The sequence below is a fragment of the Galendromus occidentalis genome, unplaced genomic scaffold (assembly GCF_000255335.2).
Source record: "Galendromus occidentalis unplaced genomic scaffold, Mocc_1.1 scf7180000076543, whole genome shotgun sequence".
Taxonomy (NCBI): Eukaryota; Metazoa; Arthropoda; class Arachnida; order Mesostigmata; family Phytoseiidae; genus Galendromus; species Galendromus occidentalis.
The window spans coordinates 821,478-848,945 of record NW_003804532.1 but is presented as its reverse complement, the minus strand read 5'-3'; the positions used below and the strand labels follow the sequence as shown (position 1 = coordinate 848,945).

Genomic DNA, 27,468 nt, shown 5'->3' with positions numbered 1-27,468 from the left:
GAGCGTGAGGGGGAATCAGAGCTGCTTGTGGCAGAAGACAGAGGTGGATTTCTCGAGCCTGATATCGCCCGCGGGCCGACCTTCGAGTAGCCTCGTCGCCAATCGAGGGGTGGTGCACATGAAACTTCAAGCGGGTGAAAGTGGTCGGACTTTGCTTCGAGCGGCTTGATTCGGCGAGGTTATCGTCTGAGCCTCGCGATCAAGAGCAGAGGAAGGTCTGCGGAGACATTCTCCGGGAACTCAGTGTGGGTCCATTAGAGCGACAAAGTTGCGTCAGGAAGAAGAAGATCGACCGCGGGGGAAGTTCCTCGCGTAAACTAGAGCTGTCGTGTCGAGAGTCGAAAGGGAACCGGGCGGCGGGGATTGCTAAGATATAATCGCTCAATCATCTCTCGGGCTCTATTCGATATGAAGCAAGCGACGAGGGCTGTAGCAGCTGTAAGTAAGCAGCCTCCCGAAGAATTAGCGTCCCTTCAGAGAAACTCCGATCAAGGTCGATCTTCTGTCGTCAGCGTCGGGAGACGCATACAGTCCGCGCCGAATGGTCGGACATTATGAGCGGGGTGCTCACATCTAACCCCGGCTCATTTTTAGCTCCTCAGAGTGAATCGTCCGATCCGGACTCTTCCAATGGAACGAGAGAATCGAAGGATCGGCGAATCATGCTGGGGATCCAGAACTCCCCTTCATTGCTCGGGAAGTTGCGAATCAACTGAATCGAAAGATATCAGGGGCGGGGTAGAAGAAAGCACCGGAGCGGGGCTGAGTTTAGCACTGAACTCCGCTGCTAAGCTAGAATCCGCCAGAGCCTGCCCGAGGCGTGTTGCTGTTAGAGACTACAGACGGAAACTCCGTGCCCCGAGAGTTTCTCCTCGAATGGTCCCATAGCAGTTTGCGGTGAGTGAGTGTGCATCCCTTCCGACAATACTGATAGAGGATCGAACAAAAGATTTGAAGCGAGGCTCTGATCAACTGAACGTTCAGGTCACAATTGTGACCATTGTGAAACTCCGCGGACGTCCTGTTTCGAGTACAAAACCGTGCTCCACAGCCCATTTTTCCGGATTCAATATTCGATGTTCCCGCCAAGTTCGGTCTGCGAATCGAGTGGCGAAGCTATGGAACCTTGCCCTCAACTCGATGGGGAGAACCTCGTATGCTCCCGCTTGATTTGGTCCCGAATCATGCGATTCGTCCTGACAATATGAAAAAGTTGCGAACATCCTAACCACAGGCGGGAATAAAAAGATGATCATTGCCGCTCAGAGCGCTTTTTTATTCAAACAATATTCCAGAGGTGGCGTGAACGCATAAGCCACGTATTCCTCGATGTGGTATTTGAACCAACCTCTCAAAACTTTCATAGTCGGAGCTCGATTCTCCCTCCGAATCTTGAATATTGAGTCTTTACAAGAGCTCATCGTGATCATCTTCTGCCACTCGTCATCCGACGGGAACTGAAGCATGATGCGGCATTTATATCACTTTATCAAATTAAGTGCTCGGTGTATGGACGTCTATGAAATGAGCGCAGCAGGAACTAACGCGGAAGCCTTTCACACGAGTCCTAATAGTCTTCCGTTCAGGAAGCGTCACATTGAAGCTAAAGACAAGCTTCTTCAATGTGCACTTGGCGGTGAATCCTTCGAAGGATTGGGGCTTGAACCATCCACTGTATATGATATCATTGATCGAAACGGAGGCGGATGCATACGACTCCGAGCCTGGAAGCCATGAGAGACTCTTCAGAATTCATTCCATGTTCTCATCTTCTTATACCAGGGCTACGGGTCGCTAGGACCGTAAGTTTGATGAGAACCATCTCTATCAGTCACGGCGCACCTTCCTCGTGAATATTGACAGGACCCTCGCGGTAGATATTGGTCAATTCTCGGAATCCAAAGTCCTTATAGCCGTAGCCACTCCAGGTTAATGCATCCATCGGATAAACTGGATTGTATCTGTTTTTGTCCGTCTTGTTGAGATGAGAAACAGTAAATCCCAAACACTGTGCTAAATTTCCGGTTGCGCTTCTTTTATCTGGAAATCAATGAGTGTTGTTCTTCGCTATTCTCCGTCGTCACGATGAAGCGAATCAGCTCTGATGAATTCCTCATCGGAAGACGTGAAAGTTGGTTGATAAAAATCTAGCTCTCCAAACCTTCGGCGACTCTAGTCGTCTCGGATGAAGTGGGCATTGTCGTTCTTTTCCCTGCAGAGAAAGAATCGGACTCGTGTCATCGCTGACTGATAATCTCATCGAGTAGTAAGACCCATTCGAGTTTGGACCAGAAGACGAGTGATCGCAGAAACTCGCCCACCGGCCGGTGGTCCCCTGCAGCACCTCCTCCATGGTAAGCTGTATCTCGACGATGTGCTAGTGTGAGCCGTGCCAAATACCTGCTGACGCTCTTCTCGAAATCAAATACAGCCAGAAAATCGATGCCAGAGCGAGGCAAACGAGACAGAGACCAATGATTGATTCATTGACAACTGACTCTTCCCAATCAGCCTCCGATGCGATTAGGTCGGAAGGGATCGTTGATCTCGATTCTGATCGACGGTCGCCGTCGGAAGTCCATCTTCCCGGAAATGAAACTCTAGAGGACACATTCTTCGGGAGCTCAGGAGATTTCGGATCTGGACGAAGAGAGGGACGCCCCCAGATGAGTTATTCATTCGAGATTGGTTCCGGCAACGCAGGCGCTCACGGGAATTCGGGGCCCAGACAACCGCGCCGCTCGGGCAGTCTTACCGCTCCTGTGCTCTTTTGCCGGTTCTATGGAAGTTGCGGATTCTGTCGGCAGCATTGAAGTTAGGGGGAGCCGACTCTCCGGGCATCGCAAATCGTCGTTTCGAGAAGATAATGAACTGGAGGACGAGGTCCGGCGGCTCCTAGTGATCTTCAGCAGCGCTATTCTCTTTCTTCGCGATCGCGTTCGGCTGCGGACCCTTGCGTCGGCAGAAGATTGGCGGAGTAAAGGGAACCGAAGTCCATCTGAATCCGTCTCCACGCTCCGAGTTCCGAGCTGTCCAAGTTTGGGCAGATTCGCGCACATAGAAGTTCGGCCGACCGCGACTCTCCCGTTCGGGAAGCGAATTAACGGTGCGCGGTAAGCGCTGCCTACAGTATCCGGTTTATTCAAAGTCGGAAAAACTGTGCCCCAATTAGTCAATAGATCGGCCAAAACATTAGGAGAGGCCTGTAGTCGGGGATTCGGTCAATAACTGAAAATATGCGTGCATAAGATGGCTGAATCGTTGCATCTCCTAAGTCCTCGGGACTCTGAGCATCATTCGAAGACGCTCCGGACAGCTATGAAGAAGAGTTGATCCAGTGGGCTTCATTGATTCCGGCTCCAGATAATCGGATCTTTTCGGATCGAGATGGCCCTTCCCAATGTGTTCTCACTGAGCGGAGTTTACTGTATATCATATCCGAGGAATTCCCATGTTGTATGCGTGTGTCTCTCGACGCGGCGTATCGACGGAGCATTCTACGGAGGCCATCAGCACAGTAGCGTTCCGATTCCATGCGAGGTCCACAATATTCACTCGACCCATAAGGAGGCGGAAATCCGCCCGGAGAGTCTGTTGCGAAGATTCTGAGTCCACAGATGCTCTTCATCGAGGTTCCGATTCTGTTTCTTGTATTGAGCTCTTATGGTCGTCTTAATCCGGGCTCGTTCGATTCCAACCCCGGGGTCTTTCTGGACCCCAGAGATCACAGAGCTCGCTCTTTTAATGGATGACCCGATGGAAGACCCGCAGTCTGGGACGCGAAACTTCTGTTCCGGCAGCTGTGCGCGGCAGAAGGTCGTTGATAGGGGAAGTATTGTGTCGGGGCGGCTCGAGAATAAATGTTGAGTGATTTTTCTTCACGGCTCCCTGGAATAGATTAGGGCAATTGCTAAAGAATTGCTCTGGATGCGAATGGGAAGATTCCAGAGAGTGCATTCGAATTCAGATGAAAGTTCGTGTAAAAGCTCGGAATCTTTCTGCCCGGAGCTAGATCGTCGAATTCGCGACCATCTAATAAATTAGAGTGTCGCTCTCTGTACATTTGCTGCTCTGGTCGCCTCGGATGCCGGACGCTCCATGTCTGTATGCTGAATGAGTCCAGTCAGAACGGGTGACGGGTGGCGAGAAGGTACGTGAGTGCTTCTCACTCACTGGCCACGCTCCTTTTGCACACGGCTCACTGAGGTTCTGCACACGGCACCAGTGACCATCCTCCCTACTGTCGCGTTATTAATGAGAGGATACGCAGATGTGCGCATCGGAGAGTGGTTCCTTTTTATACCGGATTGCGGAATTCCGTGAACGATTGAGCGAATCCACACGACCCTACGAAGCCGGTTCGAGCCGAATGCCACCGATCTAACATCATGCTCGTACCGTGCAGAGCGAATCGACGTCGGTAGTCATGTCGTAGGTCCCATGAGGAGTTCACTTCACAAAACCATCTTCTAAAGTCATCGGGTCACTCGGGTTCCGTGACACCAGCGAGAAACTCGATATCCGAACAGCGTAAGGAGTGTGCGAGAAACCTGATCCTTTGCGGATATTGAGGCTCAGCTGACGAGAGCTGATCCTCGATCGGTCTCCCGATCGATCTCTGCTCTCGCAGCAAAACATGGTGCAGAGGCAAAAGACACAAGACCCTGAACTGGATCATCTGAATCTCGAGAAACCTCTCATTTCCCATCGTACGCCGAAGTCCTTTAGTAGAACTCCCCGATGCTCCAGTCGAGACGCAAGTTGCGACCCGAGGTCGTGTTAGTGAAAGCGAAGCGGTGGAGAGCATGCCCCGTAGGCCTGATGACTGCAGTCAGGAATGTCGGAAGAATCGCCGTTTCAGGTCATTTCCCGGTGTCATACGTCATCGGAGAATGGAACACAATACTACAATCATCCCACGATGACGGCGCATGATCGAGCTCTGATATATAGATTGACTTGCGCGTCTCCGATATCGCGCTGAGTAGACAGCGATCGATTCTACCGGAGGTGCGCTCGGTGCCAGAGCTCCCTCGGCCCCGATCGGGAGGGATGCTCTCATGGACGAGTGAGCTCCCCGACCCCCGATCCGAATCGGCGGGGAGAGAAGTAGAAACAAACATTCGGAAATTGAGCCGGGTACGAGTCTATGGGGATGGCTATAGCGCTAAGGAGATGATGAGTCTGCAACCAGGCCAGTGGCATCTCCTTTTTTTGAACGAAGCTGGGAGGGGAGTCGACTCAGCTCGCACTCAGGGCAATCTAGAATCTAGAGCACCCTCCATTCCTCGGTCGTCGAGAGGGGAACTAGTTGGCTTCGCAGACCGGACTCTTGCCCGGATATCTGTCTGACCCTTTTCTCTATTGATTGCCGGGATCTCGGACTCCCGATAGAGCCCACAGTCAAGCTATCGGATGGGGACGGCGAAGTGCTGATCTCCCCGCAGAATCCAAAGGAGGTTTGAGGACGAGAAGACCCGGCATGGTCCCTCGGGTCACGCATGCGCCTCCCACGCGTGCCACCACAAACCGTCAACGTCTGACCCTCTCCCACCTAGCAAGACCTTCTTAAGCATCGCGCTCCGACTTATCCTCCGTCACAACAATCAACAAATCGAGCAGCTTTAGCCAGGTGAGCTCTCCGTATGTTTCGTCTCGACATAAGTGTTTTTTACTATCGAACAAAACTCACAAGGACCTGATCCGATCGGGAATCGAGTGACCCCTCGGTTTATCGATTCTCCGCGAAGCTCCATAACTTGAAGTTCCATTTCACTTACGCCGACAGAGTCGAGACCGAAGAAGCTCAACATGGACAAGAAGTGCGACTGTCAATCCGGAGGAAAATGTACTTGCAGCGGCAAGTGTGCTTGCACTGGCCAAACCCAGGGCAAAGGATGCGGCAATTCCAACTGCAAGTGCGGCAGCAGCTGCAAATGCGGTAGCAATTGCAAGTGTGGGAATGACTGCAAGTGTACTAAGTGATGCCATCAAACAGGAATGATAGAACCTTCCCCATCCCCCTTCTCCTGTCACCATGCGGGGAGCTACCATCAAAAGGCGGAGGAATCCTCGTAACTGAATAAAGAGCGCCATCTGATTCAACATATGCGACACTTGTTCTTGCACCGACTCCAACAGCTGGCGTCCTAGCAACAGGAGAAGCCTTCGATCATGATCAAACGAACTGAAGGTTGACCAAGTCCGGAGCAAAGCCGACTCCGATCAGAACATTCTCCCAAGTTCGAACTCGTCTGCGCAGACATTCATTCGGAAACGGCCTGATTGCGTAAAAAGAGGATGAGGGGAATCGACCTCAGCCCCGGAGTAGTGCAAGCAGCTCCCTCGGAGCACTCGTTTTCATTGTTGTTCTGTTGTTTCTTTGTTGTTGCATTTTGATTAGGGTTAGCAGCGAGCTTATAGTTAAGAGTAATGATGATTGATCAGCCATCGTGTTTGAACATGAGACACAGCGTTGCTCTTGACTGATGAATCATTGCTGGTGCCCGCCATTCTATTCCGCCGACTCTTTGTCGCCATCATTCACGCCGTACGGGGGAATGACATCCTGACATGTTGGAAATTTAGTGTCGCCACTTATAGACACAGTGACCGCTTGGAGAGTTTCGCTGACGCTTCGGAGGTCAGCCCTCCGTGGGAGTCGCTCTCTCGTCGATCAAATACATAGAACAGCGCTTAATTGGGCACTTCCATGGGAGCTGTTTGACGAACGGCGAGATATATTCGTTGTGCTAATTCACTGACTGTCTTTCGGATCCTCTTAACGACGAACAGTGACTGTTCCTATCAGCATAGGTCTGATGCCACTCAAGAGCTGACAAGCGGTACACGGAGCTCTGTTTCGGTCGCTAAACAATTTCGATGCACGATCCACCTTAGCAACGAGTCTGACGGACAGATTGTAAGTGATACTTGGTTTTGCGGTCGAGTTGCGGCCTCGCGAAAGGAACGATTTTCCGTATGATCGAGGAGAATTTTCTCACGTTTATGATCGCTTATATTGACACTTCATCGAATGCATAAGAAGCTCGGGAGACGAATCGTTCGTAGAACTCAATGCTCTGGAGCTGCAATCAGAGGCCAGAATGGCTTGGAAAGGCCGCACAGGATTTCCTGTCCGCGATGCTCATGTATAAGCCCTGAATGAATGAAATCATCGTTGGGGGAGCATCTGTAGCACTAGGTGCACAGTCGAACTCGCCAGACACGAACGCGCTCCGACTTGCGGACGTTCCGATCTTTATGAAAATCTTCCGAGTTGGGAACGTGGATTCGAATCGCGGAAGCCTCCGAGGTCTATAGAGGTCGAACAAAGTATTTCCTTGGAGAGAAAATACTTCGCATCCGCATTGAACGAGAACCAATTCAGAAGTATCACATTGTCGAACAGGAACACGAACTTTCCGACATACGAACGATCCTCCGGGACGGAGCCCGTAAATCAAAGGTTGAGCTTCGACTGTGCATGGGAATTCGAGAATCATTCTCAGCATTTCGACTCCAGATACGGATAATGTCTAGTCGCGATGTTCTGACAAAGAGGAAAGGAAAAATGGATGTCTCATCGAGCTCTGGGTCACAATCCACAATGGTTTCTCTCCTGCAGTACTCATATCGGGACAGCTTCATCCCGACATTAGGGAGAACGTCGAGATGCTGTTTCGTGCTGAGTGCTGGGGCAGCGGTACGCACATGCTGGTTGACAAAATTTGAAGTTCTAGCCCATCGTAGTATCGTCGAAAGATGTCAGACCGCCCGAGACAACGACGAAGTTCCTCCGAGTCCGAAGAGAGCTCGAGCGATGAATCATCCTCGTCGACCGAGGAGAGTGGTTTCAAACACTTTTGGCAGAAAGTCAAAGACACGGTGAAAAGCTTCTGCACAGGTGCACAGAATATGGCTTAGGAGACATACGATCCGTCATGAGAGACTCATTTATAAAAATTTGACTTCGGTCCAGAGAGTCATCCGGGGCGATACTTTTGGGCTCCTGACCGAAACTATCCTCCCGCAGACTGTAGAAAAATCGCATCGGGCAGCCCCGAGGTAAAGTTTCAACCGAAGTCTATTCTGCGAACGCCGAGAGAAAAGCGAATGTTCGGACGATTCTGGGAGACACAAGCTCAAGGGGTGAACTTCGATCTCGCTTCGAAGGAAATTAGGTCGTTCACTCCGAACTCCAGCACTTCCCCATGTTATGCGAAGCCTCCTCCGAAGAAGCAGCAGCGAATGCAGAAAATCGCCAGAGAGGTCACTCGGCTAATGGCTCCGGGGTCATCATCGACTTCGGTGAGCGTGGATAGCTGGGTGTGGGGCATGCCCGAGATGTTCGGTACCTACCTCTTCCAATCAAACGAGAGGATTTCAATCTTCGGCTATACCACTCTCTCTATATTCAGTGATTCGAGCCAAATTATTCCCATCAGAATTCGAGTGGCTTGTCGGGCTCTCGGGGAAGAATCCGCAGAGAAAACCGGAAGAAGGAACAAACCGAGAAGGCAATGAAGTTGAAGGCTCTGGAGGAGATGCTCCAGCGAATCGATGATGATTCCCCGAAGAGAGTTCGCATGAAGCCACGAATGAAGAAAATTCGACCACGAAGCTTAGGAACTGGGGAAAGCGTCTCTAGTCTGAAAAAGCCAACTGACGCATCTTAGAATCGAGACCGAGGAATGGATGAGGTGGAATTCCATACCAATGCATCAATGCATTCTCGTGCCGGAGACGCGCCTGGTGCCTCGATCGCTTCATCGAGCCGGCGGGACCTCAAACGCTCTTGTGTGAGATAAATTATAAAATCTTGCTTCTATTCCGGATGCAACTCGATCGCTAGGAATTAGTATTTCAAGTCTCTGACGCTTTTCCGATACCGACACCGGAGAATGAGTATCTAAGAAAGTCTCGAGTGAAATCATTTGTGTGAGAGTTCCCTCCCTCGAATGATTCCCAAAAGCTTTCCGAAATTACCGAATCTCAATCGGGGAGGAGGGATCGATAGGCTGCGATTCAGGCGAGTCGGTATTCCTTGCGCTCGCCTGTCTCACTCAGGTCTCGCGAAAAGTCGCCCTGCTCGCCCAAGTACTACGCCAAGTGCGCTTTACGAGAGGTTCTGGGTCGCTGCGAATACATTGATCGATGTACTAATCTTCTCTTCCGCGAGCGGTAGATTTTCTCGATACGGAGAGCAAATTACCATGAATACTCTCGTTTTCATTCGTCGAACGATTTTGGTTCCTGTGCGATTCTCTGTTTTGCGCGATCCCTCGACGCGATTCGTGCTCCCGCTCGATTCCAGGCTCGCGCGATCTCTGTAGTTTGAGCAATAACCACCGTGCATAGTTCCGTATCTCGCGCGAGTTAAGCTCGCTCCCGATCCCAGCACATCAATACGCAAGAGGCGCCCTGCTATTTGAACCTGACATTGCGTAGCCGTCGACCAACACGCCGTCGTCACATACCCCATCCAAGCACAGTGGATGCCAACCCAAAACAGCTGACTCAGAAACCCTTGTTCGAGAAAACCCCACATTGTTCTAAAGCCAGATACATTCGCCGATTCTTCCGGGAGTTGACTCATTGGCCAGCTCCGGAGCCAGGGGAAGCATGGAGTTCCCACATTTGGGCGAACACTGCTCCGTAACGAGTTGCAAAATCCTCGGTATGTTGACATCGATCATATGATTCATTCGAATGACTACAGTTGTTCGAGATTCGGGAGAGACTTGGTCGACTCCTCATCTCACTACGGTATCCTTTCGGAAAACGGAGTTCATCTCTGAGAGCTCATCGATAGTTTATCGTTCGACGGTTGTGACTTCCACAAAACCTTCGTTCGCTGTAGATCGAATAGGTGAAATAATTCTACGATACCGACTAAAGCTGTTTGTTGACGGATTATCCATCGGGCAGAGCTCTCATCGTAATAAACTTTCCAGATTTCCTCCCCATCAAGTGTGATGCGTGCTCAAAAACTTTCTGGTGAGTGAAAACTCTCGACTTCATAGTTCTTTTATGAGGCGCACCATTCGACGCGCGACGCCCTCCTAGCAGCCAGTTTCCGGAGAACTGTCATGTGGTCCCCTATGTAAGGAGAAATGTTCGGCAGGAGAGTTCAGTGAATTTTTTTCTCATGCCCTTAGCGGGGATCACTTCAGCTATCAATCGCACGGCTGTGCCATTCGGCATGTGGACGACGTGCAAGTTCCCGTATGCCCAATGTGCAGTTGTCCCGTGACGGGTTTCAGAAGAGGAGATCCACCGGACATCGCCGTATCTCAACACCTGGGTGAGTGACCGAGCCCTACGGTACTCCACGGATACGCGGCGCCACAACTCTGAGCGCGCATCACTTGCGAAATTCATTCTCACGGGATATCTAAGGGAGTCTCCCTTCGATTTTGTTTCAGACAACATGTGCAAGAATCCAGGGAAGAAAGTCTACACTAACAGATGCTCAGCGCGGACCTGCAAAAACAAAGAGATAGTCCCTATCCGTTGCGCTCAGTGTCGACGGAATTTCTGCCTCAAACACCGTCACCCAACGGATCACGAGTGTCATACCGAGAAGCAGGCGGGTCGACCCGACGCTGCTTTCAGCGCGACGAGACAGCAGGATAGGGCCAGCATAGAGCGACAAACGGTGAGTTCCCCAGCCGTAAGCTCCCCTCTGATGGTCACATGGGAGAGCGGGGTGGATTCATGACGGGGGCAGGCTTCGAATGACGCCATGCTCATGTATTCTTTCAGCGTGAAGACGAGGAATTGGCGAGAGCCATCCAAGCCTCCTTGAATGAAAGCAGTCCGAGACCGACCGGAGTGCGAGCATCTGGATCGCGAAGCTCCAGAAACCCTCCTCTCCGTGTGCCGCCCCCCACTGTGGATCAGCCTAGCTGTTGCATTAGCTGAGGAGAGAGCTCCGGTTCATCCTTATCTTCGTAATTCGGCGGCACTCGTTTAAAGAGCTGTTACCTCGTGAGGCTTTCGGCTCGCCAGCTGTTTGTGATGTTGTGATCCGCGAGGACGCTACCGAGCTCCTTAGGATGTTTCCAAGAGTGTCACCAGCTCTCTTTTTCTCTTCAGAAATGAGGAAACGCATGACCTCTTCTGTCTATAGTTACGGAACGTATCCCCGCTTTCAACAGCACGTATATGACTCACTGCCCACATGATCGGACATGTCTTTGTACACTTTGTAATCTTGGCAAAAGGATATAGAAAATATTCCGGTAGCGTTCAATCAGAGTCTGGGAAATTCCGGATTCAGCCACCCGGTAATAGTTCTCACATTCTTAGAAGGAAAAGATTTCCCCGGGCGAGACGGACACCCTGGAATAAATGAGGGACTTGCTTTCGCGGTCTCAACTCGGCGCGTTTATTAAGGTTCCCACTCTCCACTTTTAGGGATAAATTGAATATCTCGATGAGAGCCTTTTTCATAATGCTGCGAGAAATCGCTCCATCATATCATAAATATATATTCCACCATAAGTAAATGTGTATGTATAGATGTATGTGTGTTGCGGGTTCCCGATTGCTTGTAGAATTGGCGTGGATTCCTGGCTCCATCGAGCTTGCATCCCTCGGCGTCTGGATGGTCGCGGCGAGCAGCATTCATTCAATACTCACGATCGTTGTCTACGGCGCGCGCTGGCGCCTGGATCCGGAGCCCTCCCACACGAATCTGAATCTCGGCCACGCTTAATCGCGGAGCATCCGGAACAGCTCACAAATGTACAAATCATCATCGTCTCACTTTCGAGCATAACAAAACAGCGAGGACGCTGAGGTGATTCTCCCACGACTCGTGACGGCTTGTCCTATAGTGGTGATACACGTACATGGTAACGAACAATGCGGCAGACGGGTCAATGGTGTTGTTCAAAAATGGATTTCACGCGCGTCGTTCGGATTTTGTTCGATGGGACAGTAGGGACACTTCAGCCTGCGGAGAGAAAACCGAGAAATTGAAACCCCTCCTTCATCACTTGCGACCGGCACCTCATGCCCGCCGCTGAGATACAAAAAGAAAAAAAGAAAAATGAACCAAATTATTCTGAGGGAGCTTACTTTGTAGAATTAGCGAGCTTATGCAATGCGTCCCGAGAAATGACATGACCACAGACGAGTCTCATCGGGGGATTGTGATCGGAACTCTGTTGACGTAGGATGGGACACGCGAATATCGAATGGAATTGGCACTTCCGGCCCAGGTGGATCTCGATCTGCAATTGAATAAGCCGTATTGGCTTCACCGAAGGTTTCGCCCATCGAGATACGGCCAGAATGGGTCACAAAGCGTCGGGGCAGTCTCGGCCCTCGACGCGCCAAGGAACTTCCGTACACACGATGCGCTATCCCGCATCATCATGGATCCTCGTGATCCAAGGCCGATCGACGGTGACCGAGAACGCACTAACCGGTAGTTCATCCATGGTGCACCACATGTTCACCTGTCGTTGTTGCATGACCTGCTTGATGCTCAACAAGGACGGAAGAGCTGTGCATCCGGCGTTAACACAAACAGTTAGCGGACTTTCGACGGAGAGACCCAAGAGTGCACAAGCGTCTCGAGCAAACACCTGCAAACGAGAAGCAGACGGAGGTCAGGATGATAGCGCGCGGAACCCCGAGCTGAGCCAGCGTCGGGAAGCTGTTCGCGCGTCGTGAGCTTCTCCTAGAAAAGCTGGACGATGATCTCACCTGATATATATCAGTCCAGAGACTATTGTCTAGGAATCTTGCATAAGGACTTTGTTGGAGCCCGCCGTTATTTATGTAAAGGAGACATCCCATGAGGGCCTGAACTTCTTTCTGGTGACGTTCGGCGAGATGTTGGAAGTGTTGCCGAGCGTACTCGACAGCCTCGGCGAGCGTGGCCCCATTCGAGAGGAGATTAAGGAATTGCAGCCTATGTAATTTCAGTTCCAACTGAGATCTTTGTGCGCTCAGTTTGGTGCGATTCTCAGCGGCCCACTGGAGCGCGGGCTGGACGTTCCGTTGTCGCAACGACTCCAAAATAGTGTTCAATTCTGAAAAAAAAGCATGATTGCAGTCTGCGTCGTCAGTCGGGTCTGCGGGGCTCATCGGCACGAGCGACTGGGCTCCCATTCGGCTCCTGGCGCCGATCGTCCAGAACAAGGGGATTCCATACCTGAGAAGGGTTCCTTGTAGTTTTCGGGAATTTTAAGGTTCGCTTCGGACATGAGCTCTTCGGCGATATCGAGGTAGCCCTTCCGGAGGAAGTGCTCGCAGACCACTTGATTCACCATACCGAGGGACTTCTCGTCCTCGAAGAGGCCTTCCTTCGATGCTGCGGCGAAGTCTGGCGAGAAGTTCTGGAATTTAAAGTCTCGTTAGGATCCCCAGGAGTATCTCAGCCCAAGTATCGATCCGGTCCGATGACCGATGTGGAGCCACGTTCAACGATGATTGCTGAGAGGAAGTTTCGCGTTCCATCAGGCTTGGGGACAGGATGAGAACCCGAGAGTCTCGATCAACTCCGGTTCCGAGGGGAGACAATCGAAGACGAAACCCATCGCCAACCACCTCGAACCTCGCTCCAGATGCGACCCCGCTCCCTAAGCTTTATGCTATGATGGACTTCCGAGTTTCCAGCCTAAGTAAGCGATTTCTGCAGTTTACTCTCATCGTCAACTCACCTTGTCAATGGCTTTCCCAACTCTGGAAACGGTTCCATGAAGTTCCCTGTGTTGACTTGTGAGCGCTGTAGTCACGTCTTTGATTTTCTGAATACTCGATTTAAGAACTAATGTGTGACCTTCCGTCATCTCAACATCGCTACCTGCTTGGAATTGTTTTCGTTAGTCTCGGTCGAGACGACGGAAGAGACGCTCGACGCTGAGCCGAGAACTCGACCAGTGATCCCGTGAACAGCTGTAATTGCTACTGCGATTCGGGGCATTCATAAAAACCTGGCAGTGGACCCTACTCGAATACATGTCGCTCCGGTCACACAATTCCGAGAGCCCGTCCCGACAATAGTACTGCAGCGAAGGAATTCCGAAATCAAATCGAGCTACGCACCAGATTCGAAATCCTGCTCCATTTGAGACATGGTATCGATGAGCTCTTGTATAGTTGTGTTGGAGTATTTCTTAAAACTCTGGAGTTTCGATACGACTTTATCGACCTCCTTCTCGACGGCATTGCAGGATTCCATCGCGGAGTCAAGATGGAACTTTCTGCAACAGCGGCTCACTCAACAGTAGCACAGGTATTTTTTTGACCTCTTCTGCGTTTAGGAGCTTGCTGGGGATGTTGGGCTGTAGCCCACGGAATGGAAGCTTCGCAAGAATCCGACAGTCCGTCGTTTAGTGCTCGTAAACGACTGAGTGAAAACTCTTCGCGAAACATCGTGTATGGACGATCTTCTGACGCTAATCGATTGAGCGCGTTCGCCGAGAGAATCTTAACGAGGATACGAGTGGCTATCGAGCTAGTGCGCGGGCCCAGAACACAGAGGCTGGAATCTTGATGGGCGAAGCCCTCCGTCAGTGTCCGTTGCTTAACGTTCATAAAACAGATGAGAATTTTGGCGCCTGTTTAGGACGGACATTGTAGGATGCGCCGTGAGCCTAGGGTTCATAGCAACTGTCTAAGTGCTCAAACGCCAGTGACAGAGCCACCATGTCGGGAGTTCAAGGTTCAGACCCGGCGGCCACGACTGGAAACGCCGAGCAGAGCGCGGAGCAAGCCACAGAGGAGAGCGTCACACTTCAAGAGCTGCTCGATGAAGAAGAATCGCTCCAAGCTGACGCTGCGGCTGTTTTAGGGGGATCCGACGAAAAAAATTGTAGCTATCCTCATGTACGAAATTCTGCTTCTCTCTTAATAGATCGATTCCGTCGTCCGACGTCTAACTGAAAGTCCTCTCGGCCATTGTGGGAGACTCTTGTTCCCTGCCTTTTGTCTCCACACTGACCAGCTCTTGCGTACTGTTTCGCATACGACCGAGATCTCACAGCTATTATAGATTCTGAATGTCTCAGCTCCTCGTTTCTCACAGAGATCTCTCATGGCTCAATTTCGCTTCAATTTCTTTTTCTAGGGATATGTCGACCGTCAAGCTCTGTATGCCTGCTCGACGTGCACCCCTCCAGGAAAGGATCCAGCTGGGATTTGCCTCGCCTGTTCGTACGCTTGTCACGAAGGGCACGATTTGTACGAACTCTATACGAAGAGAAACTTCCGTTGCGATTGTGGCAACGACCGCTTCGGTGACTTCAAATGCTCCTTGTTTCCCGTGAGTGTAGTTTAATTTTTTAAGTTGTCTCTGAGAAAACTGCGATCGGATGTCAGCTCTCACGACCTTATGAACGGAACTTCCAGGCGAAGTCTGCCGGGAACCGCGATAATCTCTACAATCACAATTTCTCCGGGAAATACTGCCGTTGCGCTAGACCATATCCGGATCCTGAACGGACGGAACCCGAAGAAATGGTGCAGTGCGTCGTGTGTGAAGATTGGTGAGCGATGCGGAGCGGCCGAGGATTCTCTATGTTATTTTTTTATCTCAATCTTGGAATCAGCTCATCTTTCTAAAAAGGAACGTGAAATGAACGAGGTCTTTCTTCTTCCAGGTTTCATCTTAACCACGTTGGTCTGAAGGGAGTCGCCATCGACTCGATCGATGAGTTGATATGCGATGAGTGTATGAAGGCTCATCCGTTTTTGTGGAAGTACAAATTAAACATTGGGTCTCTGAGCTCATCCGTGTCTCTAGGTTCGGCCGTCGATGTCGAGACTGAGAGCATAGCCAAACGACCGCGAATAGAAATTTGTGATCCAGCTGATAAGTCGTCCGTCGAGAAGGTTCGTTCTTCCCATCTCGGCTCATCGGATTCCGATGCTCGAGAACTCGATCTATGTTCCCCCCCTACCGCGAAAGTTCCCTCTCCTATTTTCGTGCCAATGGACAGGCGACGAATTCATCCGAATGCTTTTATAAGCTTTTACCAACCGCATATTCTCAATTTGTAGGATGAAGCACATTGCATTTTCTCGAGGCTACCCGAGCCGGAGTCGGTGCCCGAAACCGGAGCAGTCTGGCCTACGTCATGGCGACGAATCTTATGCCGCTGTGAAGGTTGCACATCGTTGTATGAGACAGAGAAGCTTTCGTTCCTCCCATCGCCTGACGACACCATGAGGGCGTATGAAAAACGGGGCGAGAAGAAGCGTGAAGGAGCTCCCGATCCTCTAATGAACGCCTTGAACGGCCTTGGGCACGTGCAGAAGATCGAGATGATTGATGGTTACAACAATTTGAAGAATTGCCTCGGCGACTTCCTCCGGGAACGGGCTGAAGCGAACGCTGTTGTCACCACTGAAGACGTGCACAACTTCTTCAAAGGAATGAAGGAGATGCAGTCCAAGAAAGCAGCTGCGGTTCCCGGTTTCTTCTGTCGATGAAACCCCAGGAGGGAGTTCTGATTGACGGTTCCCGGACCCCGGCCTCTCAGACGACTTCCCAAGTGTTCTGGCAGATTTGGGAGATCTGCCCGTCTTCCTCGATTCAAGGTTGAGCAGAAGCCGATGAGATTGATTCGATCATGAAAATCAATTTGTTCTGTTGTAATTTGTTCTCGTCGGCGAGACGTTTCAACTCCGAGTGAGATCGATGGCCGGGTCAGACAACCTCCGGACTCTGCGGACTTGCTCCGGGAGACTGACGATAATTCTCTCCCCTTGGTCTATCTCAATATGAACAGTACTGTACATTACCCCCAATAAACTCGTTCCTTCGACTAGATGTCTTCAGTCGCTACGCTATGCGATCTTGGAGTATCCCGCAGCGCCTGACCGCTGAGATACCGTTGACGCGTTCCAGCTGATGGGCCGGGATCGACGATCAGCTTTCCAAGACGCCGGAGTTCGAGAGCGGCGGTCCTGTAATCCTGAGGCCTCCGAGTAGCCATTTCCAGATCCACGTTCTCCTTCTCGGCCCGAGGACCATCGACGGATCCCGGCGAGCCTTCCCCCATGAAATATTCCCGGGTCATCTTCCCAATTTCGTAAGATGGTCGCGATCCCGCGTATAAGCCGCGTATGAGTGATGAAATGGGACTCATGACCAGATACAGGGCACCCCATTCTTAAATGACAAGAACTCTGAATTCCCGCGTCAAATGCGACGAGCGAAGGTTTATTTACATTTCTCAGTTGAAAACACAATTTTTCTCGATCAATTTACATGCTAATTACAAAGTTCGGTTAGGAGCAGACCTCCGAGTAAGATTGTGCCGAAAGTCGCAGATCGCGAACGGTGAGGGACTAAGAAACTTGGAGAACGAAAGTTCTCCAACGAGTCTTCCCTTCACGGAACGAAGGAGCTGGGGAACGTGGTTCCTTAAAGATAGCGATAATTTAATTCGGGATCCGTGTAACGCGCTGTGTAGACGTAAAATGCCGTTGGCAGAGGAATGAGTAAGAGACTATAGAACGAGTCTAGACCATAGTCATTTATGAGGGAAGCTATCAATCCAAAACCGTGAATCAACCAATGTGAGACGATGATGACTAAATTACGGAGCTCCAAGGAGTCCGATATCAGCTTCCGGGCTGTTTGATTGGGTCTCGCCGCCATGTGGCATGCTACCGAAAACACCGACAGCAGAATCACCAAGTACGAAAACGTGTAGTAGAAGAGCCCAGCGAAAATAGCATGTCCCACCGCTATTATCGGTATGGCATACAGCGTCAGATAGATGGTCTTCCGTATGGCCTCGATACTGAACGACGAGAACATCCTCGGGAGGAGGAAACCTCGAATCAGCACGAGCAGAACGAGACTATAGCCGAGGAACACGAATACGATGGAATAGAACGGATACACCGCCTCCTGCGAACAGTGTAGTGTCTGCTTATAGTACGGCGATGGATTGTGCAATAGGGTGTACCAGTCCGAAAGTCTCTTCACGGGGCACGTCGTCAATAGCAGTGAACCGGTTGGTGGTACCGAAAGCAACGACAGAACCGCCGCCAACAGATTTTCGAGCAGACAGCAAACTTGCAGAACTAGCGCGCGGTACTTAATCCTGAAATAGAATGAGCAATTAGCATCGATTCAGGGTCCGCAACTATCGGGATGAGGAAGAGTGCCCATTTGGTCTGAATTCCATCTCGTAGGATCTTTATCCCATTCCGAACGCCCGAAAAAAAGCACTTCAGTGCTTCGAGCAGCCCAGACTTGGCCGGCGTGTTTCACGCGAGACGTGCTTTGGAGTCGAGAAGTGTGACCGCGTGCACAGAACTACCACGAAATGCAAAAGAATCGAACTGTGATCGCTGGCGTGACAGTGCTCTTGAGATCGTGACTCCTCACGGAGAAGTCGTTCGGAACATCAACTCCATAGAGAGCATTAATCGGCACGACGAATCCACTCGTTCATCTGATTACTCACACTCTGGGCGCTCTATCTATGATCCAGCCCTGTGCGTAGACACTGACAAGGACCATGAAACCGAGGTACAGCCAGTCATACACTTCGGGGGATGAAACGCATTCTTCGCAAACTGATGCTTCGACGCGAAATCCCCTCGGACAAGCCTGAAAGAAAGAGTCGTGATAATTTTGCAAAAAACAGCTCGAGCCTTTTCTTCTCGAGCTTTGTCCCCGCGACGAGTTCAATTATTGATGGATTCCCCGGTGGGCCGGAAAAGCAGATGGTGCTCGGATGGTCTAAGAATCGTTCCGGAGAATCTCTTAAACAGCAACCTCTATCAAGACTCACCCCGCAATCACTGAAGTTGCCGGAATCTGCGAATCTCACGCGGCCGCAGTACATTCCGGGACAGTGCAGGCTCGCGGCCATACCCACGCCATGGGATATCAGGTACCGTGTCATACTGTTGACATGGTAGGCTCAGCTCTATGGGGATCCGCGAAAGCTCCACCAGTCGATCCCAATCGATTCATTTAGACGCCGGGACTCGAACGTCACATCCATCGCATCCCTCAACTGCGATGCCGAACTCGTCTGACTATCGAACACCGGAGTAGATGGGTGCTCGACTTTTAAGTTTAACTGGCGTTATTCTACACAGGACAATAGACGGTGAGGATATCGTCCGAAACACCGTGACCCACTACGTTGAGGGAGCCTCTAGGATGAGCAAAGGTGAGAACTCCATGAAGATTTAATTTATCCCCGGGACTCAGAATGTGACAATAATGATGACAATGATCCGTGCGCTCCGTCGAAACCGAGTCGGGCGATCCCGCCCCGTTCGCTAAGGGTTCAATCCTTCAACCTTCATAGTGTTACCGCAGCCAATTTTTCCTTTGTCCGGTCCTGATTCAGAAGCCAATCATCGCCTAGCCCTCGGAAAGGCAGATGGTACCAGGCAGACCTCCACCAGATGATGACCCTGACCGTCCGTACCTGAATGCCCGAACAACCTACTGCGAATCGCTTGGTCCCTCAGCTTCGGCAAGAGTATCAGCAGCGTCGATCGATGTGTGGTTCGGAATGAGCAGGAGGAAATTCCCAACGGGAATGCGACATGATGGGGAACAATGATCCACCAGAGAGCTTCGATATTTGTTCCTGGAGCTGCAGCTCTCCGTGATCTTTTCAGGCTGGAACACAGTTCACCTCGATCGTCCCTCATGACGTGGAAGGAGTCGGAGGGCGCAGAGGCGCATCATTAGCTCCGAAAAGAGATTAAGATGACCTCTCTGAATAGAGAAAGATCTGTGATCGATTCCCGAAAAGTTTCCAGTCACCGAATCTTGAGCAAACGGGCCGGCGTAGAGCCGGAGAGAAGCCTCGGATGACGAGCCCCTTCTCTGTCTGGCAATCGCGTGGCGCGCTTACCGACTTCTGTCAGAGCTTTGCGCGGAATATCTGAGCACCAGCGATGATCCCAACCATAAGGCACGGTCTCCCGAATCCTAAATCGTCCCGGGCTCGATTTTGCTAAACTCTGAGCCACGTCTAGGGTGAGGAACGTTCGCCGGAACATCCCGTTGTGAAGCCCTCGAGAATTGGAGCTCTCGTCAATGTGGAGAATCTCAAAATCTTCCGGTCCCTGACTCGCTGCAGTGAGACTTCGGTCAAGAAGCTGAATCGGTTCCACAACGCCGTTTGCTGGCTGAGCGAAAAGTTCGTTTTCTGATACGGTTCATTCCCACTCCATGGTACAGTTCCGCTGCTTTTTCCCGAACGTAGAGTCCGTCCGTCTGATTGGGAGTTCCATGAGATGGGATCGAACTCCGTCTCCCGAAAAAAATATGTTCCGGAGAGAAGTCGGAACTCGTACCTTACATGGTGGGTAATCCAAGGCAGATCTTCTAGAGGGAAGAGTCCGTTGTCCGAAATGTTCGTTGGAGGAGGTTTTATTTCTATCGACCTCTTGAGAAGGACGCGCCTCGATGGACACGGATCTTCTTCGGCCGGGCTTGTGTCTTCTCAGATCGTCGGCTAGAAAGACACACGGAGCCACCACGATAGCCCCTAGATGCGTTCATTCGTCTCCGCAGCGCGCAGCCCTGACAAGAAATTCTCCGGCGGCAGCTGTAGCGTAGCGACAGCAACCGGTGAATGATCTGCACATGAATTCTGTCAACGAGTCAAGTCGGATTAAATTTTCTCTGCAGAGAGCTGGAACACTCTCCGCTTTTTCCTTAGGATGAGCTGTTTGTGAAGTGCCGCCGATCTAAGTTCGATATGCGTTTCTCATGTTTTTTCATCAGTAAGTATAGAATGGATACGGACCCCTGACACAAGGATGCACTTGGTAGTCATCGAGATGAATGCTTGCCGTACTGATGGGTCGAAGCCCCGGCTTACCGACCCGATAAGTCGAAAGATTCCATAGGGTGAGAGCGAGCAGAAAATCTTTTTCCATATCCGTCTGGGATAGATATCGCTCCTTGAAGTTTCTCTGAAAGCTCAGTACTCCTGTCAGCTGATTCCCCCGAGGGCGAGCAATGCTCCAACGTGGGAATGATGCATTGCCTTTCCATCGAAAGTTCGGACATACTCCTCAATGTCTCCCGAGTCTAGTGAAGTCTTCGGAAGCCTGGAGATCCTCAGCTACTCCTCAGCGGAGTTTCCTGCAGTATGTCTCTGTCAGAGACAGGAACGTGTCTAGGTCCGGGATATCCCTGTGAACCGTAATCCAGTCTCAATTTTTCCTATTCAAGTCGTCTCCGTATCGTGCGAGGCTGCCGCCGCCAGCGACTGTGGCTGCTCGGAGAGTCGTTCCGCTACTCGCGAGTCTCCAAACGATCAAGGTAAACTCTCATATCAAATATCGCAAGGCGTATAAGATTCGGAAAGTCACATCGGCGTCACTGAGTCATTGGCGAGTCGGAAATATTGTTCCTCTCATCGTCCGTCGATCCGTCGTGAAACGGAAGCGATTCCCGATTAAGGAGGTCGGGATCCCGATTTCAGGTTCTAGATCGGGTAAGAACTTCGTGGAAGAAAGTCCAAGCATACCCATCGACTCGGTATGTCGGGCGGCGCTTCACGAAAAAATGGTTCTCGTGAAAGGTGGCGAGTTCATAATGGGGACCAACAGACCGGTTATTCTCGCTGACGGTGAGAGACTTTGATTCTCACAGCGATGGACGTCTCGAGCTCCTTCTATCAGTATGCTTTTAGATGCAGTCGCTCGAACCCAACCATTCCGACGAGCGTGAGGATTTTCTCCTTCTAGGTGAACATCCTGCCCGAGTGAAGAACATCAGCTCGTTTTGGTTGGATGCCACTGAAGTTTCCAATGAGGCGTTCGAAAAGTTTGTCCACGAAACGGGTCACTTGACAGACGCAGAAACTATTGGTGACTCCTACGTTCTAGGCTCGACTATAACCGAGTCGAAAGCCATTCAAGGGGCCGTCCAAGCCGCTCCGTGGTGGTTCAGCGTTTTTGGGGCATCGTGGCGGAATCCCGAGGGACCAGGTAGATCGAAATAGGTAAATCTGCCAACCTCAATTTTCGATTTTTGTGCGTCGTCGTACTGCGGAACGGGCTGCGAGCTCGAATTCCTGCGATTTACCAAATGCCCTCAGAGCAGGGGGGAGCATTAGTTTGATTAAAATCCTCGATTGTTCGAACTCTTCACAGGCTCAAACATTATTAAACGCATGAAGCATCCTGTGGTTCACGTTTCATGGAGAGACGCTGAACGATACTGCGAGCATTATGGAAAACGTCTGCCGAATGAAGCAGAATGGGAGATGGCTTGCAAAAGATCTCTCGGCGGCAAGCGGTTCCCGTGGAACGATGAAGTGGTAAGAGGTGTCTCAATTCTTCAAAGGGTTGAGCCGAAAGTTCTGTGATCAGTTCGGGAAACCCTCCTATTTCCGACCTCCCGTTTTGCAGACTGATGCCGAAAACCAGAGGTCTGCAAACATTTGGCAGGGACAGTTTCCAAATACGAATACGAAAAAGGATGGGTACGAAGGTACAGCTCCGGTGGACACGTACGATCCATACCCTGGACTCCCCCTCAAAAACATGATCGGTGAGCCATACCAGCTTCGAACATTTTTATTTTACGTCGAGGGCAGTTGGCGTCGCGGCGTCGTCGTGGCCCTCGTGAGGTAGGCCCTTAATAAGAGCTAGGTCATCCAATGCTCAGGAAATGTCTGGGAATGGACTGCCGATGCGTGGACCACAGATCACGGGACGAAACCCGACGGAGAAGAGACACGGCGCGTCAAGAAAGGAGGGTCATTTATGTGTCATGCCTCGTATTGCTTCCGATACCGTTGTGAAGCTCGAAGTGAGAATACCTTGGACACCTCATCGGTCAACGTGGGATTCCGTTGCGCAGCAGACGCACTCGACAGCCGAACTCTGTGATAATGATCTATGCGCCAACAGCGAGACCCTTTGAGACTCTCTGCGAATGTCTCATCATTAGACCTCCCATTTAAGAGGACATTTCTTCGGTGAAAAGAGGACCTTTGCGATGGAGGAAATCGCGCACTTGAAGACTTCTGAATGCTGCTCCGTCATTTTGTACGTATGATCTGAATTCTTGGGGGTCTTTATCCACGATTTCCTCCAGCAAAATCGAACTTGGGCATGATCAGGGAGAACACTTTTGATCTTCCCATTTCGAGCGACTCTGTCACTCGAGTCATTCTGACTCTCAACTTCACGAATGCGGGCATCGTATGCCGCTAGAGGATGCTTTATTGCAGTCAGACGCGCAATAACTTCCATGGTCAGAATATATCGGCTGGCAGACGTTCAAAAGACGCCTGATGCTTTAATGAATGTATGTTTCTTCAGAGCGCGACGAGCAGCGCGTTGTGATAGCGTATCGTGGAGCTGAGAGATGTATCAAATCTTTCCTAGAATAAACAACCTGAAAGAAACTGAGCTCCTCCGAAAGCTCCTCCTGCTTATATTCTACGATTCCGCAACGAGGATCGGCATGCATCCGCCAAAGAAGAAGACGAGCGTCCTCGCTCCCGATTCTTCTTCCCGAGAGCCAAGATCGAGAGATTGATCTCCCTCATTAGCCTTTATTTCGTCGATCTCCTAGCGTCCTAGCCGGTGAGAGCTTTCGCGGGGAGGGCGAATTCCAGAACAGGCAAGTATATGGGCTTGGACTTGGACGACAGCGCGGGGAAGTGGATCGTTATGCCTGCAATCGAGAAAAAACGTCTGAATCATTGTTCACCGCCCCCACTGAAGCCACATTGACAGGTGATGAGTCCGGTTCGGATTAATGAGCAGAGAATAATGCGCAAGTAGCAAAGCAACATGCAAAATATCATCCGACCGCCTTCTCGTCAAAAAATATCCCAAAGGGGTGAAAAATCGGTCTTCGATTCCAATCGACTAATTCCAGGGTCATATCTGGTGGGAAATCTCGATCAGCGTGCATGACAGCACTTTCATATGCATTGCTATGTAAATCTTGGCTTGTTTTATGTTCTATCTCGTTTTTCGTAAGTCTTGGCTCCTACGATGAGCTAGCCACTAACCATCGGCCTCCCGTGAGACCAAGAGGGGTTCGTCGTAGCCTATGATCGTGACGGTCGCGTGCTCGTCGAAGGAAGTTGAGTTGAAGGAGCCGAGCTTCAGAACTTGGGGCCATGACGTGACGATGCCGTAAACGTTCCCGTTGTTCTGGGTGTACCTGGACCGAGACGCTCTTTTAACCGTCACTGCGCTCTGACTTGAGGTACCGTCCGTTTTTCGAAGAACTCCGTCGAGCTTACCAGACATTCTCGTCAGCTGCATCCCTCTGGTCCTTCCACGGTCTAGATCCGTAAACTGCTTCACCATTCAATTGGAGCCACTCGCCGAGCTGTGTCAGTCGCTCTTCGAAGAGGGGGTCAATCGTACCATCGCTACGAGGTCCAACATTGATTAAGATGTTGCCATGGCAGCTGCAATCCAAGTTCTTTTTCTAGAGTTTTCATGATACTTTCGTAAAGAATACTGCCGGGGCCGACCACTGCTCGTGAACGGGGAGGAAAATCTTCGCTTTTCCATCATGCTCGTGGCGTTGTAAGATGGCATCCAAATGCAGGCTGGAATCTACATAGAGAAGCGTCTCATATCCTTTTCCTCGGTATGAGGTCGACTCACTCAGAGGCGGGTGAGACCGTGCTACTTTGCGCGATACACATTCATCGCATAATTGTGAAATTCGATTCCGCTACCGAGAGGGATCTATCAGGTCTTCAAGCCTGCGAAAAATCACCTTATTGTTTCAGCCAACGTCTTCAACAGCTCCTCGATAGTTAGAACGTCGTCCAACGTCATTGTCCTCCGGTAGCCCCAGGACGACCGATCGAGTGACATACAGTTCTCCCATTTATGCTCCTGGAGTGTTCCAGGGTTGAATCGGTCGTCGCAGTTATAGAAATCGCCATGCTTGCAGCGGGTTTCTTTTCCCCATCGATCGTTGACGACGATGACATCTTTGACGGGACTGTCGGAATAGTTTCCATTCGTACATGAGCTGGATCCATTCTCGGTTGTTCTGTGGGATCTTCACGTCACGAATGGATTTCCGAATCTCTATTTCCTTGTCGGCTTCCCCGTGGGGATCCCTCCTGATCCGAACCTTTCGTTGTACAGCCAAGCGAGGAAATTCGTGGAGTTCCAATAGCGCGACGGAGCCTCCCATTCTCCGTCTGACCAGAGGATGTCCGGCTCGTATTGATTGACGAGCTCATACAATTCATTGTTGCACTTCGCCTGCGAAAAACCATAATCAGGCCACCTTCATCTCGGTTCCTTCTCACTTATTGTCGGGGCCGGGAATTAGGACGTTCTCGTGAGCGAGCAAGCTGATCAGTCGAAGCGGTCGTCATATCGCTTATTACAGACCCGCGCTGGCACATGAATCGCTCCTTCCGCGATCGGATCGGGCAGCCAGTTCTACTTCCCGAGAACTGAGAATGACTCCAAGGATTCCCTCTGTTGCCGTTCCCCCTTGGAGGGGATGTCGGGCTAATGGTCTCCGTCAGTCCACGATCTCATGCTTACGTTCGAGATGAAGAAACTTCATATCCCCTGGTGGAGGACTTCTTAATCAATTCGCTTATCGTGTACCTCCACGAAGTGTTGAGTCTTCCAATTGTTCTGTTTGTCCTTGAGGTAGAGCTGATGATACCAATCCATCATGGAGTGATAGACACCGAAACGCAGGCTCCTCTTCCTGACAGCTGTCCTCAGGTCGCCGACGAGGTCCCTGCCGGGCCCGATGTCCCGAGAGTTCCAATTGAATGCCGTCGATGATGGCCAATTTGTGAACCCCTCATGATGTTTCGAAGTCAGAACGACGTATCTGGAATCGGACATTTTTTCTACATACAATCGGTAAGCTCGGGACTCGGTCACAGATGGGAAATATGGTGCTAGGAGCTAGTGCTAGCCTTCCTACTTGGCACCCGATTTTTCGAAGAGCGCAGCCCAACGGTCCGGATCGAAGAATTCGGCACGGAATTGCGGGGCAAAATCCGCATAGGTCCATCCCGGCGGGTAGTTTTTCTTGAGAAATTCGATCACCTGCTGGACGAGGAAGAATGTATGATCCAAGATGATTTCGAATATCTATTGATGGGCCACTCTGAACGCATAAAGGGAGCGCGCCCTTCGGATTCTCCCTCCGCTCGCACGAAAACTCACTTCGAAGTCATCGTTCTGCCAGAGGTTCCAGAACCATTCACTTTTGAAAGAAGGCACGGAGAAAACTCCCCAGTGAAGAAAAATCCCAATTTTCGCCTCATCGTACCAAGACGGCGAGGGTCGGGTGTCTAGAGAGCTCCAGTCCGGGAAATATTCACCACCAGCGCTGGAATCGAAAATTGAATCTTTCGCGTGATCCGAGCGTTTAATGCTCAAACACAGTCATCAAATCACGAAGATCGCGAGGTCGTCATCACCATTTACCAAAGAGTCACTGCAGCGAGCACAACAAGAACGCTCACGCCTCTCATATCTGTATTGGTTAGAATGCTTCGTGAGCCGGTTCTACTCGGTCGATGGATCTTTGAGAGTACTTGCTCTGTTATCTGGTCCATTCAAACAACACTCCTCGAACGAACGTCCCCCGTTTCGTTATCGATAGCCGCAATCCCGAAAAGGATCACGCTTGGCGACGATGAATTTGAATAAGAAACTCCCTTTGGAGCAATATAGAGTATTTCTTACAAGCAAGGCTCGGTACCCGATCTCTGAGTTACGAGGCTTCTCGACCGAGGGAGATAATTCACGTCACATGAAGTACGGACCGCCACCGTGCGTGCGACTCAACCCGACGGCGGCTGGTCAAGGAAACTTCAGCGGCGCGGAGCTCACCATACGGCAGCGACACATCAGTTGTCCTTCGCTTTTCGATCCCGGATCGACAAATACAGCAATACCTCGCAAGATTGAGTAAGACGGGGTGAGGGAGGAAAACCCTACTTTTGGAGAACTTCAGCAGCGCATTTCACAGGAAAGTTTATTTCAGTCGAGCGGAGATTTTCCCTCAATTAGCAGTCTTATCAGTCATCACCAACGCGGTGGGGAAGTCTTCTTAACACTTATCTCGTGCGTAGAAAGTCCTCGACATGGACATCGAGACCGTGCAGCATTTTTTTCCCCGCGAGTCACTCGCGGTGGAGAAGCTCCTGCGGGCCCGGAGGATGACACATTTAAACTTCGACTTATTCGGCACGACCTTAGGGCCTCAGCCTAGGGCCAGAGCCTAATACTCTGAAGCGCTCCGCCGTCCTCTGTAAATCTCACCGATCGTTCACGGATAACATCTTCTCTCTGCTTCAGATCAGCAAACACATGCTCTTCAACGAGATTCGAGCGCATTCGTGGGTATGAATCAGTCCCATAAGAATTCGCGAGCCGGACCCTTTTGCAATGCAAGCTGTATTTCGAGCGACCCTTAGCAAAGGATGGAAATCTTCGGGATCGTCGAATCTCGGAGGGCAGGATCCAGGTTATTCA

The 27,468-nt window shown here is 50.9% G+C and overlaps 6 protein-coding genes across 7 annotated transcripts; 3 read left to right on the top strand and 3 right to left on the bottom strand.

The window, feature by feature from the left end:
- Nucleotides 1-9,624: 9,624 nt before the first annotated feature.
- On the top strand, nt 9,625-11,371 carry LOC100897727 (AN1-type zinc finger protein 2A). Its single transcript, XM_018642140.1, has 5 exons — nt 9,625-9,679; nt 9,957-9,999; nt 10,161-10,306; nt 10,428-10,660; nt 10,768-11,371. The coding sequence occupies exons 1-5, from the start codon at nt 9,625-9,627 to the stop codon at nt 10,924-10,926; spliced, it is 636 nt and encodes a 211-aa protein (XP_018497656.1). The 3' UTR covers nt 10,927-11,371.
- Nucleotides 11,372-11,432: 61 nt separating this feature from the next.
- Nucleotides 11,433-14,314, bottom strand: Sou (required for meiotic nuclear division 5 protein souji). 2 transcript variants are annotated; one of them, XM_003739491.2, is made up of 7 exons: nt 14,065-14,314; nt 13,680-13,822; nt 13,172-13,355; nt 12,721-13,049; nt 12,438-12,599; nt 12,088-12,242; nt 11,433-11,962 (listed from the first exon to the last, which is right to left on the bottom strand). In XM_003739491.2, exons 1-7 carry the CDS (start codon nt 14,198-14,200, stop codon nt 11,899-11,901), a joined length of 1,173 nt encoding a protein of 390 aa, XP_003739539.1. In that variant the 5' UTR covers nt 14,201-14,314; the 3' UTR covers nt 11,433-11,898. The 2 variants fall into 2 exon arrangements, with proteins under 2 accessions (XP_003739539.1, XP_018497655.1); XM_018642139.1 differs by having other exon boundaries at nt 13,680-13,825; nt 14,065-14,218.
- A 97-nt stretch (nt 14,315-14,411) lies between these two features.
- Nucleotides 14,412-16,778, top strand: LOC100906251 (putative E3 ubiquitin-protein ligase UBR7). Its single transcript, XM_003739550.2, has 5 exons — nt 14,412-14,847; nt 15,089-15,283; nt 15,370-15,506; nt 15,621-15,852; nt 16,021-16,778. Exons 1-5 carry the CDS (start codon nt 14,668-14,670, stop codon nt 16,450-16,452), a joined length of 1,176 nt encoding a protein of 391 aa, XP_003739598.1. The 5' UTR covers nt 14,412-14,667; the 3' UTR covers nt 16,453-16,778.
- A 520-nt stretch (nt 16,779-17,298) lies between these two features.
- On the bottom strand, nt 17,299-19,070 carry LOC100906105 (JNK1/MAPK8-associated membrane protein). Its single transcript, XM_003739549.2, has 3 exons — nt 18,774-19,070; nt 18,444-18,589; nt 17,299-18,077 (listed from the first exon to the last, which is right to left on the bottom strand). Exons 1-3 carry the CDS (start codon nt 18,885-18,887, stop codon nt 17,390-17,392), a joined length of 948 nt encoding a protein of 315 aa, XP_003739597.1. The 5' UTR covers nt 18,888-19,070; the 3' UTR covers nt 17,299-17,389.
- Nucleotides 19,071-20,592: 1,522 nt separating this feature from the next.
- On the top strand, nt 20,593-23,029 carry LOC100897430 (formylglycine-generating enzyme). Its single transcript, XM_003739490.2, has 7 exons — nt 20,593-20,736; nt 21,191-21,280; nt 21,444-21,590; nt 21,709-21,951; nt 22,117-22,283; nt 22,375-22,516; nt 22,634-23,029. The coding sequence occupies exons 1-7, from the start codon at nt 20,712-20,714 to the stop codon at nt 22,855-22,857; spliced, it is 1,038 nt and encodes a 345-aa protein (XP_003739538.1). The 5' UTR covers nt 20,593-20,711; the 3' UTR covers nt 22,858-23,029.
- A 92-nt stretch (nt 23,030-23,121) lies between these two features.
- On the bottom strand, nt 23,122-26,476 carry LOC100897287 (alpha-L-fucosidase). Its single transcript, XM_003739489.2, has 9 exons — nt 26,416-26,476; nt 26,152-26,317; nt 25,907-26,031; nt 25,576-25,810; nt 25,085-25,218; nt 24,719-24,949; nt 24,231-24,401; nt 23,994-24,148; nt 23,122-23,650 (listed from the first exon to the last, which is right to left on the bottom strand). The coding sequence occupies exons 1-9, from the start codon at nt 26,460-26,462 to the stop codon at nt 23,553-23,555; spliced, it is 1,362 nt and encodes a 453-aa protein (XP_003739537.1). The 5' UTR covers nt 26,463-26,476; the 3' UTR covers nt 23,122-23,552.
- Between the last annotated feature and the right edge of the window lie 992 nt (nt 26,477-27,468).